Source organism: Ochotona curzoniae, unplaced genomic scaffold, assembly GCF_017591425.1.
Source record: "Ochotona curzoniae isolate NIBS_2020 unplaced genomic scaffold, NIBS_Ocur_1.0 scaffold_2453, whole genome shotgun sequence".
Classification (NCBI taxonomy): domain Eukaryota; kingdom Metazoa; phylum Chordata; class Mammalia; order Lagomorpha; family Ochotonidae; genus Ochotona; species Ochotona curzoniae.
In genome coordinates this window covers 21,614,431-21,635,055 of record NW_024467094.1, presented here as the reverse complement: position 1 = coordinate 21,635,055, position 20,625 = coordinate 21,614,431, and the positions used below count along the sequence as shown (strand labels likewise).

Below are 20,625 nucleotides of genomic sequence, written 5' to 3'. Positions count from 1 at the left end.
TAATGACCATCAGGATCACTCCTGAAACCCCTCAAAACAAACAAACAAGTAAATGAATCTTTTTTTTTTTTAAGCAGGGAGGTGGATGGGAAGTGAAGCAGCTGGGACACTAACTGGTACTCATGGGATTCCGGTGGATGCAAGGCAAAGACTTTAACCACTAGGCTATCATGCTGGACCCAACATGGTTCTCTTATTTTCAGTTCATTTAGAGTATTTTTTTTTTTTTATTTCAGTAAGTCATGGTAGACAAATGTCAAAGAGATATTTAGATATTAAGGTTTTTTTTTTTTAATTTAAACTCTGAATTGTTATATCTGGTGCAATGTATCTTTAAATTTCAAACTGATTTTTCTTTTCATTTCTTCAGTGCAGTTAAAATTGGCACGGACATGCTAGAACTGGACTGCCATATTACAAAAGATGAACAAGTTGTAGTGTCACATGATGAGAATCTAAAGAGATCAACCGGGGTCAATGTGAACATCTCTGATCTCAAGTACCATGTAAGTAAAAATGTGTCACTAATGATTATCATGATACCAGGGAGTTTAATTTTATTTAAAACAGTAAATATTAATAACTTTTAAAAATTTATTTATTTTTTATTATTGGAAAGTCACATACACAGACAGATATGCAGTAGGAGAGACAGAGGAAGATTCTTTCCGCTGATTCACTTCCCAAGTGGTCGCAACAGCCGGAGATGAGCAGATCCAAATCCAGGAACCTGGAGCTTCTTCCGAGTCTCCCACATAGGTGCCATGGCCTGAGCACTTGGGCTGTCCTCTGCTGCTTTTTTCCCCTTCTTCCTTCCTTCCTTCCTTCCTTCCTTCCTTCCTTCCTTCCTTCCTTCCTTCCTTCTTTACTTCTTTACTTCCTTCCTCCCTCCCTCCTTCCCTCCTTCCTTTCCTCCCTTCCTCCCTTCTTTCTTTCCTTCTTCCCTCTGTCCCTCCTTTCTTTCTTTATTTATTTCAAAAGAAATTCTTAACATTTACTTATTTTTATTGGGAAAGCAGAATTACAGAAAGAAGGAGAGACAAAGAAAATGGAAACATCTTCCATACAGTTGCAATGGCCAGAGATGAGCTGATCCAAAGCCAGGAGCCAGAAGCTTCTTGTGGGTCTGCCATGTGGGTGTGGGGTCCCAAGGCTTTGGGCTATCCCACTGCTTTCCTAGGCACATTGGCGGGGCGCTGCATTGGAAGTGGAGCAGCCATGACATGAACCAGCGCCTGTATAGGTGAATGCTGGCACTACTACACTGCAATGCTGATCAGTTCTTCTTTCCTCATGCCCCTCCCTTTTTTTTAAGGTATATTTTTATTTGAAAGATTTTCCAGAGAGAGAAGGAGAGATAGAGAGGGACAGCTCCCATCCATTAGACCTCAAATGTCTGCATCAGCTCAGGGTGGGCCAGACTGAAGCTGAACTCAGTCCTGATTTCCCAGCTGGTTATAGGTACCTAACCTTTGAACCAGGTACATGCTAATAGAAAGCTGGAATTGGGAGTGAAGCTGGGACATGGGCATCTTTTTTTTTTTTATTTATTTTTATTGGAAAGTCAAATATATAGAGAGGAGAGACAGAAAGAAAGATCTTCTGTCTGATAATTCAATCCCAAAGTAGCCACAATGGCCTGTGCTAAGCCAGTTCAAATCTAAGAGCCAGAAGCTTCTTCTGGATGTCTCATATGGGTGCAGGGTCCCAAGGCTTGAGACATCTTTGTCTGCTTTCCCAGGCCACAAGCAGGGAGCTGGATGGGAATTGGAGCTGCCAGGATTAGAACTGGTGCCCACATGGAATCCTGGCGTGTTAAGGGCGAGGGTAGCTAGGCCACGCTACCAGGCCCTCCACTCCCCATCCTAACGACCCTGGAAAGCAGCCAAGGAAAGCCTAATGCCTCGGGACCCTTCACCCACAAGGGAGAACCAAAACAAGGTTCCTGGTTTCTGGCTCTTAATTTCTGAAGGGCTTAGCCCCAGCTGATGTGGTCATTTGGAGAGTGAGCCAGGGAATGGAAGAAAGCTTTTCTTTCTTTCTTTCTTTCTTTTCTTTTTTTTTTTTTATGATTTATTTGTTTTAATTGAAAAGCCAGATTTTACAGAGAGAAGATAAGCAGAGAAAGATATTCCATCTTCTGGCTTGCTCCCCAAAGTGGCCATTACTCTAGAGCTGAGCTGATCCAAAGGCAGAAGCCCCCAACTCCTCCAGGTCTCCCACACGTGTGCAGGGTCCCAAGGCTTTGGGCTGTCCTCGACTGTTTTCCCAGAACAGAAACAGGGAGCTGGATGGGAAGTGGAGCAGCCTGGTCCCAAACCGATGCCCCTGTGGGATCCTGGTGCATACAAGTGAGGATTTGAGCCACTTGGCCACTGCTCTGGGCCCAAAAAAGATGTTTCTCTCTGTCTTTCCTTCTCTTTGTAAATCCACCTTTCCAATAAAAATAAATAATTATTTAAACAGAAAAAAAAAAAAGAAGGGCCTGGCACGGTTCCCTGGTGGCTGGAGTCCTCACCTTACATGTGCCGGGATCCCATGTGGGTGTCGGTGGTAATCCTGGCTGCTCCATTTCCCTTTCACCTCTGTCTTCATGGCCTTGGAGAGCAGCAGAAGATGGTCCAAGACCTTGGGACTCTACACCTACACAGGATACCCCGAGGAGACTCTGGCTCCTGGCTCCGGCTTGGCTTGACTTGGCTCCAGCCATTGCATTCACTTGGGGAGTGAACCAGTGGATGGAAGATCTTTCTGTCTGTATCTCCTTCTCTCTGTAAATCTGTCTTTCAAATAAAAATCAATAAGTCATTTTTTTTGAAAGAGAGAATTAGGGCCCAGCATGGTAGCCTAGCGGCTAAAATCCTTACCTTAAACATGCTGGGATCCCATATGGATGCCGGTTCTAATCCCAGTAGCCCTGCTTCCCATCCAGCTCCCTGCTTGTGGCCCAGGGAAGTAGCCAAGGACAGCCCAAAGCCTTGGGACTCTGCACCTGCATGGGAGACCTGGAAGAGGCTCCTGTCTCCTGGCTTCAGATTGGCAAAGCACCAGCCATTGCGATCACTTGGGGAGTAAATCAACAAATGGAAGATCTTCCTCTCTATCTTCTTCTCTGTTAATCTGACTTTCCAATAAAAATAAATAAATCTTAAAAAAAAGAGAGAATTAACGTTTTATTGTACTTCTATTCTAGGGTTTTCTGCCTAATTTTTCCTGATTTTCTAGATTAATTTTAATAGAGTATTCCTTTGAATATTGAGTTAGAGAGTTTCCTATGTAGTGATTAGTTATTTTTAACCTTTGAATTGTCTATGCTTAACTTCTTTACTGAAACCTGTATATATTATTGATGAAAGTACAGATTTCTTGTCAGTGGTGGTAGCAAGTATATTGCTATTGGCAATATTCTGTTATGGAGTGCCCTATGTAAAAATATGTAGTGCTTTGCTCTTTTATTTTTGGAAAAAGCCAATTTTTATGTATGAATATAAGTCACTAATACAGTTCAATTTTTGAGATTTTTTTTTCAATGATGTCTTTTCCAGGAGCTCCCACCTTACTTCAGCAAACTGGATGTCCCATTTCAAAGAGGTACTATTTCTCATTTGTGGTTTAAACATTTACATTAAAGTATATTTAATTCATTAATTAAATTGCTAGCTTAATTAAAATGTTTCCTATTTTGTCAAAGTAGGTTCTTGCACCTGAGCTTGTTCTCAGACCTACAGATCTTACTTTTCTTTCTTCTCACACACACTTTTTTTTTTTCCTGAAAGGCAAATTTATAGAAAGAGGGGGAGAGAGATTTTGTCCTCATATTTACTCCTGAAATACGCACAGTGACCAGGGCTGGGCTGTTCTGAAGCTGGGAGCCAGGAACTTCTTCCAGATCTCCCACATGGGTGCAGGGACCCAAATGCTTGATTCTTCTTCCATTGCTTCTCCCAGGTGCATTGGCTTGGCAGTGAGCTGGATCAGAAGAGGAGCTGCCAGGGCAAAAATACTAGCACCCACATGGGATACTAACATCATAGGCAGCTACTTTCCCCACTGTGCCATGACACCAACCCTTCTCTATTACTTTGAGGCTGAAGGATGTTTTCCATCTGCTTCTTCATCTCCCAGACAGCCACAGCTGCTGAACCCAGGAGGACACATGGTTCATCTCGGTCTCCCAATAAGTTTCAGGGGCCCACGTACCTGGGCCATCTTCTGCTGCTTTCCCAGGTGCATGACATTCATATGGAATGCCAGCATTGCAGGCAAGAGCTTAGCCCGCTGTACCACAGCTACAGCTCCAGGCCTACAGGTATAAACCTGATTGGTCATCTAACTATGGTGAGGACTAGAGACTCAAGCAGCTCCTTCCGTTTAGTTTCATACAGAGAGAGCTGGATCAGAAGTGGAGCAACTGGTATGTCAACTGGCACCCATAGGGGATGCTGGCACCACAGAGTGGAGGATTAACCTGAGGTGCCACTGTGCCAGACCTAGTGGATTTCTCTGTATTATTTCTTACAACTGCTATAGTTAGCTCAGGCTTAGTTAAAAAAACTTCAATCATAGCTATAAAACATATCAACATGAAAGTATTTACTCATTTATGTAAAAGGCTCAGAGAATGTATTTTATCTTTGTATTAAATTATGCTCAGCAAAAAGGAATAGAGGAACTGCACAAAATGATCAGAATACTTACATCTAAGTAGTTGGATTTTATATGATTTTCTTTTTTATATGTTAACTCATTTTGTAAATGGGCTCTCCTGAATACATACTGTAACTTCTAATCATGAAGAAAATAAAAGTTGTCTTTTAAGAATGTGTTTTAAACTCTTTCTCAGCATGCCAGTGTGAAGGCAAAGATAACCGGATCCCATTGCTGAAGGAGGTGTTTGAAGCCTTTCCTAACACTCCCATTAACATCGACATCAAAGTCAACAACAGTGTGCTGATTAAGAAGGTACTAATGGGCGTGTTGCATCCAGTTCCCACGTGAAATTAGGATAGGGCAGGAGGGTTCAGGAAATGCAATACTCAAGGGCTCAGCATTGTTTTAAATAATGCGCTGGTAGGAGAGATCACTTTACTGAGGGAGAAACTATTTCCAGAGTGAGTTGGCAGGTCTTAGTCAACCAGTCATTCTAGCATTTATATAATTAGCTTCTAGTTTAACTTGTTTCAGTTGTAGTTAGTTCATGCCAGGTTACAAAAGAGATGTCATTCTAATAAATAGATTGTAGAATAGTAAATTATATATAACTTTTGGATTTTATAAAATAATCTTAATGCATACGTTGGCTTTTCTAAAATATTATATTATCCATCAGCAGATAGTGAGGTGAGACCCTTTTTGAATGTTATTTTTCTTGGAAAGGCAGATTTATAGAAAGATCTTTCATTCACTGGTTCACTCCTCAAGTAGCCACAATGGCTGGAGCTGAGCTGATCTGAAGCTGGGAGCTAGGAATCAGAAGCTTCTTCCTGGTCTCCTACGTGGGTGCAGGTGCAGGGTCCCAAGGCTTTGGGCCGTTCTCTGTTGCTTTCCCAGGCCACAAGCAGGGAGCTGGATGGGAAGTAGAGCAGCCGGGATTAGTACCGGTACCCCTATGGGATCCCAGCTCTTGCAAGGCAAGAATGATTTAGGCACTGAGCCATCACACCAGACCCGAGACCTATTTTTTAAAGTGCAATGATGTAAGTAGATTTACAAATGTGCGTATGCATAAAATTCTCAATTTTCACGTGTAGGTTTCAGAGTTGGTGAAGCAGTATAAACGAGAACATTTAACAGTGTGGGGTAACGCCAGTTATGAAATTGTAGAGAAATGCTACAAAGAGGTAAGTTTTATAAAATGATAGAGCGTGATCTTTCTTATTTATCTATGAATAACAAGTTGTTATAATTGTGATGTTTTAAGATCTTGTTTATTTTGTATGTTCATACAAAGACATGTTACTGGGTCCCGGGGGAAGCTGAGGACTCGACCACTGCCTTCCGGCAGTGTCTTTGGCATGAGTCTCCAGCATTGGGTCCAATCTGGCAGGGGCACCCCCCACAGCCGCCACACTGCAGGGAGCGGCAGTTGCCCCCAGCCCCAAGGCCCGAACCCCTCCCAAACTCACCCAGCCACAAGATTTTAGCAGCAGGGCTCAAAGACCTGTTACTGTATAGGAATAACCAAAGTCTACTGAGAGATCATGGATTTGGACTTTGTGATTTAAGTTCCATATCTGCTCTGCAGGTACAGGGACCCAGGTTACTTGGAGTAACTTCTGCTTTCCCAGATGCATTTTCAGGGAGCTGGGTTGGAAGTGGAGCAGCTGGGTTTCTTTTCTTTTCTTTTTTTTTTTTTTAAAGATTTATTTTATTTTTATTGGAAAGGCAGATATACAGAGAGGAGAGACAGAGAGGAAGATCTTCCATCTGATGATTCACTCCCCAAGTGCGGGTGCAGGGTCCCAAAGCTTTGGGCCATCCTCGACTGCTTTCCCAGGCCACAAGTGGGGAGCTGGATGGGAAGAGAGGCCGCCGGGATTAGAACCGGCGCCCATATGGGATCCCGGGCGTGCAAGGCGAGGACCTTAACCACTGCGCCACCGTGCCGGGCCCAAGCAGCTGGGTTTCTAAACAGCACCCACATAAGACACAGGTGTAGTATCATTGCAGGCACCTGTTTAACATGCTATGCCACAAAGCAAAGCTGGTCACCAACAATTCTCAAACATCACAGTAAGAAATGTCTTAATTCTTCCGTACCATATTCCCAGGGGTGTTAAGCTCAAAATATAAAAATAAAAGGAAGTGGGGCACGCGGTGATGATGGGAAACCATGAGATACTTGTTCTCAGTGACTTTTATTATTTATTGTATTAAATTACCTGAACAGTTCAAAAACTGCACTAATGCCTGGGTCCCAACCCGGCTATTCTCATTTAAGAGAGAGTGGTACAACCAATTGTTCAGCTTCTGCCAGCATGCCACTTCCATCTCCCCCATCAGAGACCTGCTTGCCCCCCCGTAACAATTACTGTATATTATGGGCCCGGAGCCGTGGCCTAGCAGCTAAAGGTCCTCGCCTTGAACGTGCTGGGATTCTATATGGGTACCAGTTCTAATCCTGGCAGCTCTACTTCCCATCCAGCTCCCTGCTTGTGGCCTGGGAAAACAGTCAAGGATGACCCAATGCTTTGGGACTCTGCACCCATGTGGGAGACATGGGATAAGTTCCTGACTCCTGGCTCCAGACTGGCTCAGCACCAACCATTTGCGGTCACTTGGGGAGTGGATCATTGGATGGAGGATCTTCCTCTTTGTCTCTCCTCCTCTCTGTATATCTGACTTTGTAATGAAAATAAATAAATCTTTAAAAAAAGAATAATTAAACAATTACTGTATATTTTAGGGGCAGCCCCTTAATCTGTTTTTCCCATGAATTCTGTTGCCGTTAGTGCCTGGATTGGCAGAATTGAGGACTCCTCAGCAGAGGGGCAGGCCTTTGGCCCCGCTGTTAAGGCACCGGTCATATCTCCTGCATCCTGTTTCTGAGTGTCTGGATTTCTAGCTGGAGTTGCAGTACCCCTCCAACTCCAGCTTCAAGCAAATGCACACCCTGGGATGTGGCAGGGGATGAACCCGGTGGTTGGGTTTCTGCCACTCTGGAGGGGGCCACGGATTGGCCTCCTAGTCTCTGGCCTCTCACACAGTCCTGGCTGTCATGGGTTTTTAAGAGAGTGAAGCAGCAGATGGGAGTGGTCTGTCTGTTTCTCTTTCCCAAATAAATAATTGTTTTTGAAAAGTATAATCATTGTTCATAAGGTTGAAATTTTTTTCCAAGGATTTGGATATTGTATATAAATAAGTGAAACATAAAGCACTATGTAGACACAGTTTTTAAAAATTCTCAATTTAGTTTATGTTTCAAATAAAGAAGAAAGTGAGTATGAACACCGGTTTTAATCCCGGCAGCTCCACTTCCCATCCAGCTCCCTGCTTGTGGCCTGGGAAAGTAGCCGAGAACAGCCCAAAGCTTTGGGACCCTGCACCCATGTGGGAGGGATACCTACAGGAGGCCTGGGGGAGTACAACAGCAGATAGAAGCTCTTTCTGTCTCTCTTTTTCTCTATAAATCTGTCTTTCCAATAAAAATAAGTGCTAGAAAAAAAAGAAGGAGAGAAAAAGTGACTATTTAAAGTAAGTAGCTGGGGCCAGTGTTTGTTGCATAATGAGTTAATGCTTGTGATGCTGGTATGCCCTATCAGTGTGCCGGCTGCTTGTATGGCTGGAAGACGGCGGAAACTGGCCCAGGTACTTGAGCCTCTGTTTCCTGTTTGGGAGACCAGGATGGAGCTCCTGGATGCTGGCTTCCACCTAGCCCAGATTTGGTCATTTGGGAGATGAACTGGCGGTTAATAGAAGACCTCTGTCTCTCCCTCTTTGTTGTTGTGCCTTTCAAATAAATGTATTTATTTCTAAAAGATTTATTTATTTATTGGAAAGGCAGATATATATAGAGAAAGATCTTCTGTCTACTGGTTCACTCCCCACATAGCCGCAATGACCAGAGCTGAGCCAATCCGCAGCTAAGAGCCAGGAACCAGGAGTTTTTCTGGATCTCCCACACAGGTACATGGTCCTAAAGTTTTGGGCCATCCTCTGCTGCTTTCCTAGAGCACAAGCAGGGAGCTGGAAGGGAAGTGGAGCAGTCGAAATATGAATTGGCACCCATATAGAATCCCAGTGCTCGCAAGCCAAGGATTTCAGCCATTAGGCTACTGCGCCGGGCCCATAAATGTTTCTTTTTTAAAAAATAAAATAAATGATTTTCCTTTTGTATTATCTGTAAGCTTTTGAATTAATTTCAAAGACAGAGGCAGAGATCTCCCATCTCATCCCCTCCTGAGATCCCTTCAACAGCCAGTGTTGGGCCAGGTCAAAACCAGGAGGAGTTGGACCTATCCAAGACCCATGTGTTGGCAGAATCCCAGTGACTTGTGCCATGGTCTGCTGCCTCCCGGGTGTACATACGCGGGAAGCTGGAATCTAGTATAGAGCTGGGACTCCAGTGCAGGCAGTCCTCCATGGGAAGTGGGTGTCCCAGGCAGCATCTTAGCCATTTTTCTGTTTGCTGACCCCAAGTTTGAAAGGGATTTCTTCCTGGGGAACAATCCAATGGAACCACAATTTAAATTATTATTTTTTTAAGTATAGGAGGAGGTGGACGAGGAGGACTGGGGAGTTGTTTAATGCATATGGAGTACTGATGATAGGATGTGCAATTTGAAATATGCTTAATGCCACTGAACTATACACTTAAAAAAGGTTAAGGTGGCAAATTCTGTTGAGTGTATTTTTACCACGATTAACTTATATACTGCATTTTAAAGGTTCTGAAATCTTGAATATATTTTCCATTGGAAACTTAGAATTGATTTTTAGACTGGCTTACAAAGCCCTGCTTCTATTTTTTATCTGACTCACAATGTAGCTGGAAGGTGATTGTTGAAACAGTACTGGTACTCCAAGGGTACTTCAAAAGTTGATGGGGATTGTCAAAAAAGTTGATGGAAAATGCAGTTAAAAGGTGAATTTATTTTGCTGCAGAAAGTTTTGAAATTCTCACATGGTTTTTCATGACGCACATTTTGCATGAACTTTTTGAAGATCCTCTCCCATCTATATGTGTATATCTTCATATCCATAACTCTGTAACCATGTATCTTATAAAACACAGGCTAGATTACCAAAATTTCCTGTATCCAGATCTTTATGTTGTCTTACAGGATTTATGTTTGGGGTCTCTAGATGTGAGTAATATGACCTTTAGAAAGAAGAATGTTACAATAATAGAAGGTAATAGACAAATTTGAATGATAGCATGTACATTGTAGGTAGGTTATTACTTGTTTATCTAATACTAGCTATTTCTGAATGTGGTGTTTTTGTAAGTGGATATTCATAATATTGAGAGTGCTTATAATTGATTTCAAAAGATAGCATTGAGACATACTGAGAGTTATGAAATGCTTCTCTTTATTCCAATAGGCTGTAATGCATAATATTGCTTGTGTCTTCTAGAATTCCGATATCCCTATTCTCTTCAGTCTGCAGCGTGTTCTGCTCATCCTCGGCCTTTTCTTCACGGGCCTCTTACCTTTCGTGCCCATCCGGGAACAATTTTTTGAAATCCCAATGCCTTCTATCACCCTGAAGTAAGTGATTGCCCTGCTTTAATCAGTTCTCAATGACAGGGACAAAGAAGCTCGTTACTATCAGCAGCACTATGATTTACTGCCAAAGATTCCCTTTAAAGCTTGTTCGGCTGCACAGAACAGCTTAAAAAGTGATTAGGTCATTACAAGGGATTAATGCCCTTCTCAGGGGAATATGAGCTTTTGCTGTTACAAGACTGGGTTAGTTATTGTGAAAGTGAATGGTTATAAAGCAAGTTGGGCTCCTTGGACTTTGGGTAGCCGCCCGTTTCCCATGGGGCCCTGTCCTGCACCTGTCCTTTTTTCTACCTTCCACCATGAGGTCACCACAGGAAGCTGCGTGAAGGCCAATGTCATGGTCTTGGACTGTAACCAAACTTGTTTTCTTGAGAAGTTACTTAGCTTCGGATATTCTGTTATACTAATAGAAAACGTACTGCAATAATGTTCAGTGACAAAGAACAGGCTTCTGTTATTCTCATGTTCTTGACCTATTTTAGCAATATCTTTTGCTATAACTAAGACATAGTCCCCAAAATGAATAAATAATTAAGGGTTATAAACCCCATTGTGTGGGCTCCTGCCACCCACGTGGGAGATGTAGATAAAGCTTTGGACTCCCTGCTTCATCCTGGTCCAGCGGTGGCCATTAGAGCCATCTGAGGAATGAAACCAGCAGACGGAAGATCTGTGATCCTTCTGTAAGTCTTAAAAGTAAATAAAATACAAATCTTAAGAAAAGAAAGGTAGCTTTGTCTCAAAATCCTACATACTTAGAGTGTGATTTCTACAGAGAATAATAATTGAGTCATAGCAAACAGATTTGAAACTCCGGGAATTCTAAATGTGATTTCAGCTTCCTGAAATATATTTTATCCCCAAATAGAATTTAAAAAAAAAATCAAGTGACATTAGCGTAGCAGTCATCAGAAAATACTGGTGAGGAAAACAGTTATTGAAGGCGATGTCCCTTATTATGCCCAGCTTCTGCTTCATCTGTTTTTCATTTCAGTTTTTTTAGTGATGAGTTTGTTTATTCTTCCTGTTCCAAATCATATATATTAAGTTTTTGTAGCTTTTTCCCTCACACAAAACAATAGAAAACACTTCTTGTCTATTGAAAAAAAATATTTTCATTAGTTAGATTCACCAAATTAAAATGATTCTTAGCTATTTATTCTTCAAATACTTAGCTTTATATAGCCAGCAAAAAGGCAGATACTCTTTCAGTAGGAAAGATAATTAGGACAGATAGAGTGCAAGTGTTCAAATATTGAAAAGAGAAGGAAAACACGCTTTACCCATCTCACTTACTCCTCAGTGTCTTTTCATCCATAGTACAGGTGGTGTTTGTTTAAATCTACCACCTATCAAGTTAGAACAGTCAAAGCAACAGACGGGGCTGGGGGGAGTGTTCTCACAGAAAGAAAGAAAGGAAACATGAGCCCAGGTCACAGATCTTAGAAACAGAATTTTATTTTTAAGTATTGAATAGTGGTGGCAAAAAACTTGAGACCCATGGAGACAGGGAACCCAGTTAGAAGAATTTTGTTGTTATGGTTTTTGTTTTTAAACTTGTCTATATTATCACACTAATATATATATACGTGCGTTTCTAATTTGTAATCTGAGCTTCATTTTACTCTAGGCTAAAAGAACCACATACCATGTCCAGAAGTCAAAAGTTTCTCATCTGGCTTTCTGATGCGTAAGAATTTTGGCATTTTTGTTGTTGCTCCTGCTTACTAATTGCATGTAAAATTTAGTGCAAACTTCTCCACATGCAATGTGTGAAAAGTGCATGTTGAGAATCTGCCATGTAAATAGATATGAATGATTCATGTAGAACTCAGTTGCTAGGGCCTGGTACAATGGTTCAATTATTTAATTACACCCCACCCCTGCTCTGGGATCCCATATGGGCGCCGGTTCATGTCTCAGCTGCTCCACTTCCCAGGCAGCTCCCTGCTTATGGCCTGGGAAAACAGTAAAGAATGGGCCAAAGCCTTGGGACCCTGCACCCACATTGGGAGACCTAGAAGAAGCTCCTGGCTCCTGGCTTTGAATCAGCTCAGCTCTGGCTATTGCAGCCACTTGGGGAGTGAACTAAAGGATTAACTTTTTTTTTTTTTCATCTCTGCTTTCTGTAGATCTGCATTTCCAATAAAAATATATAAATCTACTCCCCAAAATTCAATTGCTAGTCATAAAAACTTTGGAAGAACTTAACAGAGTTGTGTAATTGACTTGGTGTCATCCAATTAGCAGAGCTGGGATGGAAAGCATTTTCTTTCTACTTACTTGTTATTTTTACTACCACAAAGACAGGGTAAATCATGCCTGAGTTTTCCTAACATTTACTTTTCCATATCATTAGTTCCCATTTTATCCAAGTGATTTGTATTCTGAATATTGTTTTGGAATTCATTTACTTAGAATTAAAGATACTTTCTATGTAGGCATAAGATGGTATAATGAATGTATGTGAAGTCTCAGGAGGGTTTGCAAAAGATTAATCCATTCTATAACCGAACTGCATATGGAGGGCTCGGTCCCAGTTTGTTACCTTATTTTGCCTTGAACAGTTAGAAGCATGCACATCCCAGTCTTTTTCACTCTCATTAATTGCTTCAGCAGTGAAAGTGAGGACACCTCTTTTCCACTGAGTAAAAATGGGGTTTCTGAGGATCCAGTGGCAACACAGAGTAGCAGGGAGGTTCTAGGGACCCCCAGCCAGCGGCCTGCAGTGAAAGAAGCTCTAGTGTGGAAACCACTTGTGACCTGAACCATCATGTGTGTTGTTGAAACCTCAGAACTTAGATTGGGAAATCTTGAACACTAACTTACCTAAATAGGACTAATGGTTAATGTAAGTCTTCCTTTCCCTTTCCCCTCCTGCTTTTCTTTTTTCTAGCTTACTAATGAGGAAAGCTTTGTTTGACCACCTCACTGCTCGGGGCATTCAAGTAAGTTTCTGGAGACCTATCTTGCAGAAATAGCACATCTCACCAGGTCAACACAGTGGAAGGACAGGAACTTCTTAACTGTGTTTGGCTCCAGACTCTGCTGGTGCTGCCTTGGGCTCTGCCCTGGGGTTAGTAGTAAAGCCATTGGCATTTCTGCAGCTGGGCAGTCACAGGGGCAGGAGAGACTTGGTTTTTAGTCAGTGGAAGTTTTTTTTTTTTTTTTTAAGGAATGCAATGGTTTCTTAAAATGACAATTCTATAAAGGTTATTTCTAAGTATACTGAGATTATATAAATCTTCTAAAAGCAAAACCCTCTTTTGACTCTTCTCATACTTCTCATGCTTCTAATTTTCAGGTTTATGTTTGGGTATTAAACGAAGAACACGAGTACAAAAGAGCTTTTGATTTAGGAGCAACTGGAGTGATGACAGACTATCCAACAAAGCTCAAGGACTTCTTACATTCTTTTTCAACATAGAGAAAGAACTCAGAAGCACTCAAAGAAAACACAAAAAGACCCAAGAAAAAATATTTCACCAACATTTCCCTAAGACATTTCCAGAATGGGTAAAGGTTTTAATCAGTTAAGTTTTTATTACCTCATTTTTAAGTCTGTATAAGAATGTAGAAACTATATATTGTATATTTATTTTAAATAATATTGCACATTTTGCATTTGTGAATTGTCTAGAAAGATAACTGATTATGAGATGCTAAGTAGAAGATTATTGATCAAGATTTGCATATATAATGCAATATCCTACTATTCTAAGTAATTCTGAAATCAAAGACTATTAGATAAATTTGGCATTAGCTTCCACTGGAATCAGATCAGCTGCTTTAGTAAAAGGAAATTGTTGAAGACCATTGTAATGATTCTGCACTGTCTTATTATTTCTAGGTACATCTTAGTTAAAGGGGAAAAATACCATGGAAGAAAAAGCTTGGAAAGCAAATGTAGTTATCTAGCAAAAATCCATACATTGTTAACAGGAGGCAGGCTCAAAATAACTGCAAGTATATTACTTAATTACAAATAAAATCTGTAGACCGAATGAGATTTTTTTGTTGTTGTTAATGGGACATTCCATTTGGAATCTTTCAGGTGTATAACAATGCTACCATGTCTAGTTTTTTTTTTAATGTTCAGAAGATATCAACTGCGAATTAAGATAGGAATAACATTTTTGTGTTTCCTTTGAAGAAAACTAAGATTTCCAATTTTGGCATTAACTGACTGAGCCGACATCTAGACTTGAAATAACGTCCTGAGCCCTAGTGATTATACCCAGTTGATGTAAAAGTACATATCATTCTTTTTAATCCTTTTGGTATGAACCACCTGTTTTGATGGTTAAGCATTCAGTCGTCTGAGTATAAAATAGAAACAGAATTTCCCAAAGGCTTAGACCACTTACCCAGCCTTTCTGATGTGACTTCATGTAAATCTGTTTCTAATCTTTTTGACTAATTCCCATAATCTCAGTTTGGGAAGTAAATAGACCCAAGGAGTAATAAGTGTCTTGTACCTAGATTACATCTGTCATTTGGAATTTGCCAGCTCTGTAGCTATAAAAGATGACCATAGTCTCCCGTCTGCCCTGGATGACATATTATTTGCTTTGTTATTTAAACTGAAATAAAGTTGTCAAAAAAGATTCTTAAAAATTTTTATAGTTGTAATTCTTTCTTAGGATTCTTGCATTATAAATATTTTTGCTTAATTTAATGAGGTGATGAGTTGATATGAATAAATGGACGTGGGATTTCTCTCTAAAATATAGAAACAGTTTTAAGGTAAGGAATTTGCTTCTTGACATTTGAAAAAAGAACTTTATCAGGTAATTTATTAACTCACAAGCACTTTCCTTTACATCTGAGTGTTGCTTTTCTATGGGAGTATTATGTTTTAGAAATTCAATAACCTTAAATTTTGATGTAAATGTTACTAGTGTAATAAGTGGTTTGATTGGGAGTGGGGGGAGCTCATTGCTGAGGCCAGAGCTGGGAGACTTGTAACGTGCAAGCTACTGACTCACCACTCCCTTCTCTGGCTCAGATCCTCTATTGTTCTAGGGGCCTAAGCAGGCCTGTGTAGACTGGAGGACTGCATGAACAGCTGACAGCTCCCCCTCATAGGAGGTCCAGCATTTTTTCCTAGGAGACTGACACAATGGCAAGTTTATTTAGTTGCTGGGGCTGCCACAGTTGGTATGGTTGGTTCAGGTGCCAGTATTGGCATAATGTTTGCCAGCTTGATTGCTGGTTATGCCAGGAACTTGTCTCAAGCAGCAGCTGTTGTCCTGTACCATTCTTAGCTTTGCCCTGTCTGATGTTGTGGAGCTCTTCTGTTTGATGGTCACATTCTTCATCCTTTTCATCATGTGACATATATATATGTATACATGTGTATATATATATACATATATATGTATAAAACTGGTATAAAATTGAAATCATGTTTGATAGACATAACTGTCAGTCCAGTGTAACATACAATGAGATACAGCTGATGAGCAATTCAGAGGCACAGACAGACAAGAGATCTTGTATCCACTGGTTTGTTTCCCAAATGTCTGCCACAGCTGGGTCTGGACCAGCCTGAAGCTAGGATCCCAGAACTCAATCCATATTTCCTGTCTGTAGGAAGGACTCACTGCCTGCTGCCTCCCAGGGTGTACATTAACAGAAACCTGGAACTGGGAAGTAGAGCCAGATTTGTGTGTCCTCAGCAGCAGCATCTTAGCCACTATGTCAGATGCCGACCCCTGAGTATATTTTAGATACTTCACGTATGGTATATTGTGCCTTGGTTCACTCTGCCACAGCCCTTGCTGTTAGAAGGTATTACAAGATGGAAAATGTCTCTCCCTCTGTAATTTCCAAATAAAGCAAATAGACATTTAAAAAAAATTCATGCAGGGCAGTCATTTTGCCTAACAATTAAGATTCTAGTTGAGGTGCTTGTGTCCAGTATTGGAGTCCAGACTCATTCCTCACTTCGGCTTAAGGAAATTGAGTCCCTGCCACCTACATGAGAGACCTGGGTTGAGTTCATGGCTTCCAGTTTCAGCCCAGCCCAGCCCCAGCCAGTCTTTGTATGCATTTGTGGAGTGAACCTGACATAGAAATCTCTGCTTTCCACTTGGGGGAAAAAAAAATTCAGGAGACAAAAAGCCAGCATTTTAGAGAATGAGGGTGGGAATCTGATAGCCATAGTGGAATTATCAGACAGCTCTAAGGGCTAATTTTAAACTTGAGATTTTGTATTTAAAATAAAGTCTGTGTCAGGTGTTTGACATGGTGATTAATAGCCTGCGTCTCAGAGTACCTAAGTTCAGGTCCCAGGTTCAGGTCCAGCCTCACTTCTGATTTCTGCTTCTTGCTAAAGCATACCCTGGGAGGGGGCAGGTAGTGGCTCATGTGCTTGGAAGACCCAGATTGAGCTCTGGGTTGATTTTGTACTGATCCAGCCCTGGCTAGTGGGAACTTGTGGGGAGTTAAACCAGCAGGTGGAACATTCTTGCTCTCTCTTCTTCTCTGTCTCTCCCTATGTTCCATTGATAGAGATATTCAGATTTTGTTCACTTTGGCATTCTTACGTGCTTAACAACATAAAAGAGCAGTTGATATTACCATATTCCTATGTCTTAAGTAAAACTAAAATTCAGATGAAACTTTCAAAGGGAATTTATCTGGTTAGAAATGATACAATCAGGTCTTCCCCTTTTTTTAGATTTTATTTTTGATGTTTACATAGTTAATCAGGATAGGAAGGATCAAGGGTTAGGGCAAAATGAGTGAGAGCATTATTTTTGAATTTTCTATTCTCCTATTTCTGGGGGAAGGGAGGAAATAAGGGGAGGAGCCATACCCAGCCTCCCAACTGCCTCAGTACCTGGGGATGAGGAACGGCCACTGGATATCAGCCCAGGGTCCATGTTGTGGCTCACACTCCAAGGGTTCTGTCCAGGTGGTTTCAGTAGTTCTGAAATGCTGTCCATCTCACCAATCCAAGGGTGATGAATCCCTTTCAATGTCCGTTGGCTGACATAGTTGACCTTACAATCTCCATCAGATCAGATTTTTACTGTCATCACTTGGTTGGGGTAGTTGTCCAATTTGTTCTGCCCTCCTTCCTCTGCTATGATACCAGATGTCCTCTACCAGATGTCCTGTGCAGGCCCCAGTGGGCTGCCATATCCTCCATATGCATCAGGGCCTGCTGTCCACTGTTCTGTCTTATCCACTGAGGAGGACCAATTCTCGCAGGCAGACCCAAAGACCTGAGCCAAGAGACTCGGGTCCCACTGGATCCCCAATTGAGGTCTTCTTAACCTTCCCATCTGCTCTGGTTTTTCTAGCTTACCTTCCATTCACCATCCAGTGATGAGAGAAAGACAAAACACCAGTAGAATGAGTAGTTGCCAGGGCTCCTATGGAAAATGAACTTTCTCAGTACAAGCACATTTTACAGTCAAGTGTGCTCAGTGTTCTCTGTACCACAACAATGTTGGGAGCACTTATGATTGGAGACAGAAACAAGTCCATGCTCCCTTCAACCCCTGAAACCACTCTCCTTGGCATTAGGTGGGAAACTGGACTGTAAGGAATCTCAGGTAAGGACACACGCTATTACTGTCCCAGAAACCACCATGGAAAATTGTAAGTATGTTAGTGTATATGCCTTAGTTTGCTCTAATGAAGGAAACACAAAGCCTTTCGGAACAAATGCTGTTTGAGTCCTTATACTGGTTCCATTGTCTACTGTGTTTAGCTAGTGGAAAAACCCGGCAGGAGATCAAATAGTAGAGGGAGGCTGATATTTATCCTCTCAAGCTCCTGAGAGAATGTTGTTTGAGTTCCTGGGCTGAAAGGTGTAAACTTAATTTTGAGATGACTCTTTCTCTAAGACTCTTAGGTTCTACTAACAACAACCAGCCTTTCTCTGTTCAGTGGGTAGTAAGAGCTCTGCCATCATTATCATTGTTTCCCCTGCTGTGTAAGTGATTCCTCTTTAAGCAACGCCCAAGTGATTCTGAGTGTGCCTCTGTTTCCTGCTGGTTCTCTGACCTGTTCACCTGCAAAGCAAAACTCTGATTCTTTAAGACTTTCTCCTCCTTTCTTTACACTAATTCACTTATTTATTTGAACACTCCATCTTCTAGGCCCTGGGTCAAGTGCTTGATGTACAATGGTAACGAGGTCCAGTTCCTGCTCACAGAAGACAAATAACAAACAAGGAGAAGTTACAGGGTAGACAGGAGCCCGGTGTGGTAACCTGGTGGCTAAAGTCCTGTGTTGTATGCACTGGGATCCCATATGGGCACTGGTTCTAATCCTGGCGGCCCCACTTCCCTTCCAGCTCCTTGCTTGTGGCCTGGGGAAGCAGTAGAGAATGATCCAAAGCCGTGGGATCCTGCACCTGCACGGGAGACCTGGAAGAAGCTCCTGACTCCTGATTCTTGGCTTTGCATGACCTCGACTCCAGCCATTGTGGCCACTTGGGGAGTGAAGCAGCGGACAGAAGACCTTTCTGTCTCCCCTCCTGTGAGTCTGACTTTCCAATGAAAAATAATTAAATTAAAAATAATCCAATTAAAATGGTTTCAGCCTAGTGAAACCATTTGAAGAGCAGATTGACCTAGCCCAGCCCTAGTTGTGGGTATTTGGGGAGTGAAGCAGCAGATGGAAGATCTCTGCCTTTCTCTCCCATTCTGTCTGAATGCATTTCTGTCTCAAATGTATAAAAACAACAATGAGCTCTCATGAGTGACCTCTACCTTGCTTAGGTTATAAACTGAATGAAATTTGCCTTGAGTTATTTCTTGTAAGGGTCCATATTAAAAACAACTTAGCTCAAGTAATCAGAAAGCAACAACAAATTTATTTGCAGTTATATAACTAGGGACTTTCCTATGGCACCAACCAAGTAAGGCAACTGTAGAATTAAAACAACAGGGTTTGACATGATAGTGTAGTGGCTAAAGTCCTCACCTTGAAGGCACTAGGATCCCATATGGGCACTGGTTCTAGTCCTGACAGCCCCTCTTCCCATCCAGCTCCCTGCTTGGCTAGGAAAGCAGTCGAGGACAGACCAAGGGCTTGGGACCCTGCACCCGTGTGGGAGACCTGGAGTAGGCCCCAGGCTCCTGGCTTCGAATCGGCTGAAATGTGGCCACTGTGGCCGCTTGGGGGAGTGAATCGTGATGGGAGATCTTCCTCTCTGTTTCTCCTCCTCTCTGTGTATCTGCCTTTCCAATTAAAAAAATTAATAAATCTTTTTAAAAAATTAAAACAAGTTGAATCTTTTTTTCCCCTTACTTATGTGTCCATCTTATTTTTTCAACTTCACTCATGTAAATTTTAATATAGTCACAAAATCATGATGTGTCCATCTTATAAAAGCCACCTCTCCTATACCCTCTGTGAGCTCCCAGATCATTTCTGATTTGGAGCTGCCTGATTCATGAATCATTGTTTACTCAAACTCTTAAAAATGTTGTGCCTTTGTTTGTTTACCTTTCCAATTAGTAAGTGTTATGTTATGGTAATAAAATACTTGAGGCTGGGTACTTCATAAGGAAAAAAAAAACACATGCTTAGTTCACAGTTCAAGTGTGTGATGTCAGCTCTTGTCAGGGACCCCTGACTGTATTACATCTTGGTGGCAGCCCAAGACAGGAAGGCAAGTGGTGGCCAGGTGTATTATTTTATAGTGACCTTGTCTGGAGCAATAATTGCATCAGTTCCTTCGGAGGGTAACAGCCCAGCAACATCATGGCTCCCTATTAGGCCTCAGCTTTGAAAGGTCCCACCACATGGTAGCGTTGCCCTCCCAGGGACCAAGCTTCAGACAGCTCTACCTGCAGGTGGTGCTCAAAGTATCACCTCCAAAACCACAGCAACAGCGCTGGTTTTGTTTCCCCTCTTCCAAGTAAAATTTAGAATCAAACATACTCATGTTTCATATTATTTAATGCAAATCTTGAATGTTGTTTCTTTTGCATTCATTTTAATCATTTCCACCATTTGGGAAGGAAAGAATTTGGACTTTTGAAAACTTGCAGGTGTTGATACTTTGTCTTCTGTGATCTTTGAGGTGCTTGTTCAAGTTGTCTCATGAGGCCATAGTTTTGTGTACTTAGGAGCAAGTTCACATAAACAGTGTAATTCTTCACGAGTTCCTTCCCAGGCCCTTTCCCTCTGTAGCTGATTCACTTCCCTTTTTGTTGCATATATGCCTACAGTCATCATTTTGTGAGGTCATGTGATTCTGCAATAAGACTTTTTTTTTTTTGCAATTTTGCAGGATCGAACAGGATACATCTGGTTCCATTGGTCACTAAAAACAACATGAATTTAACTCATCAAAATCTTAATGTTGCTATATCAGAACATACCTTTTAAAAAGATTTCTTTTTATTGGAAAGGCAGATCTATAGAA

General features: G+C 41.6%; 1 protein-coding gene across 2 annotated transcripts in view; it reads left to right on the top strand.

Annotated features, from left to right (window-relative positions):
- GDPD1 (glycerophosphodiester phosphodiesterase domain containing 1) overlaps window positions 1-15,016 on the top strand; it is a 29,963-nt gene extending 14,947 nt beyond the window's left edge. Inside the window, exons 3-11 of one of the 2 annotated variants that reach the window (XR_005885930.1) lie at window positions 371-506; window positions 3,546-3,591; window positions 4,844-4,962; window positions 5,751-5,840; window positions 10,078-10,211; window positions 11,860-11,919; window positions 13,126-13,177; window positions 13,534-13,761; window positions 14,080-15,016. Coding sequence is in view for 1 of the 2 variants with exons in the window: in XM_041001077.1 (XP_040857011.1) it covers window positions 371-506; window positions 3,546-3,591; window positions 4,844-4,962; window positions 5,751-5,840; window positions 10,078-10,211; window positions 11,860-11,919; window positions 13,126-13,177; window positions 13,534-13,656 (760 nt within the window). In the remaining variant the exon portion in view is untranslated. Of the gene's footprint in view, window positions 1-370; window positions 507-3,545; window positions 3,592-4,843; window positions 4,963-5,750; window positions 5,841-10,077; window positions 10,212-11,859; window positions 11,920-13,125; window positions 13,178-13,533 lie in introns of both variants that reach the window. The other variant, XM_041001077.1, reaches the window with a different exon arrangement.
- The last annotated feature ends 5,609 nt before the right edge of the window (window positions 15,017-20,625 follow it).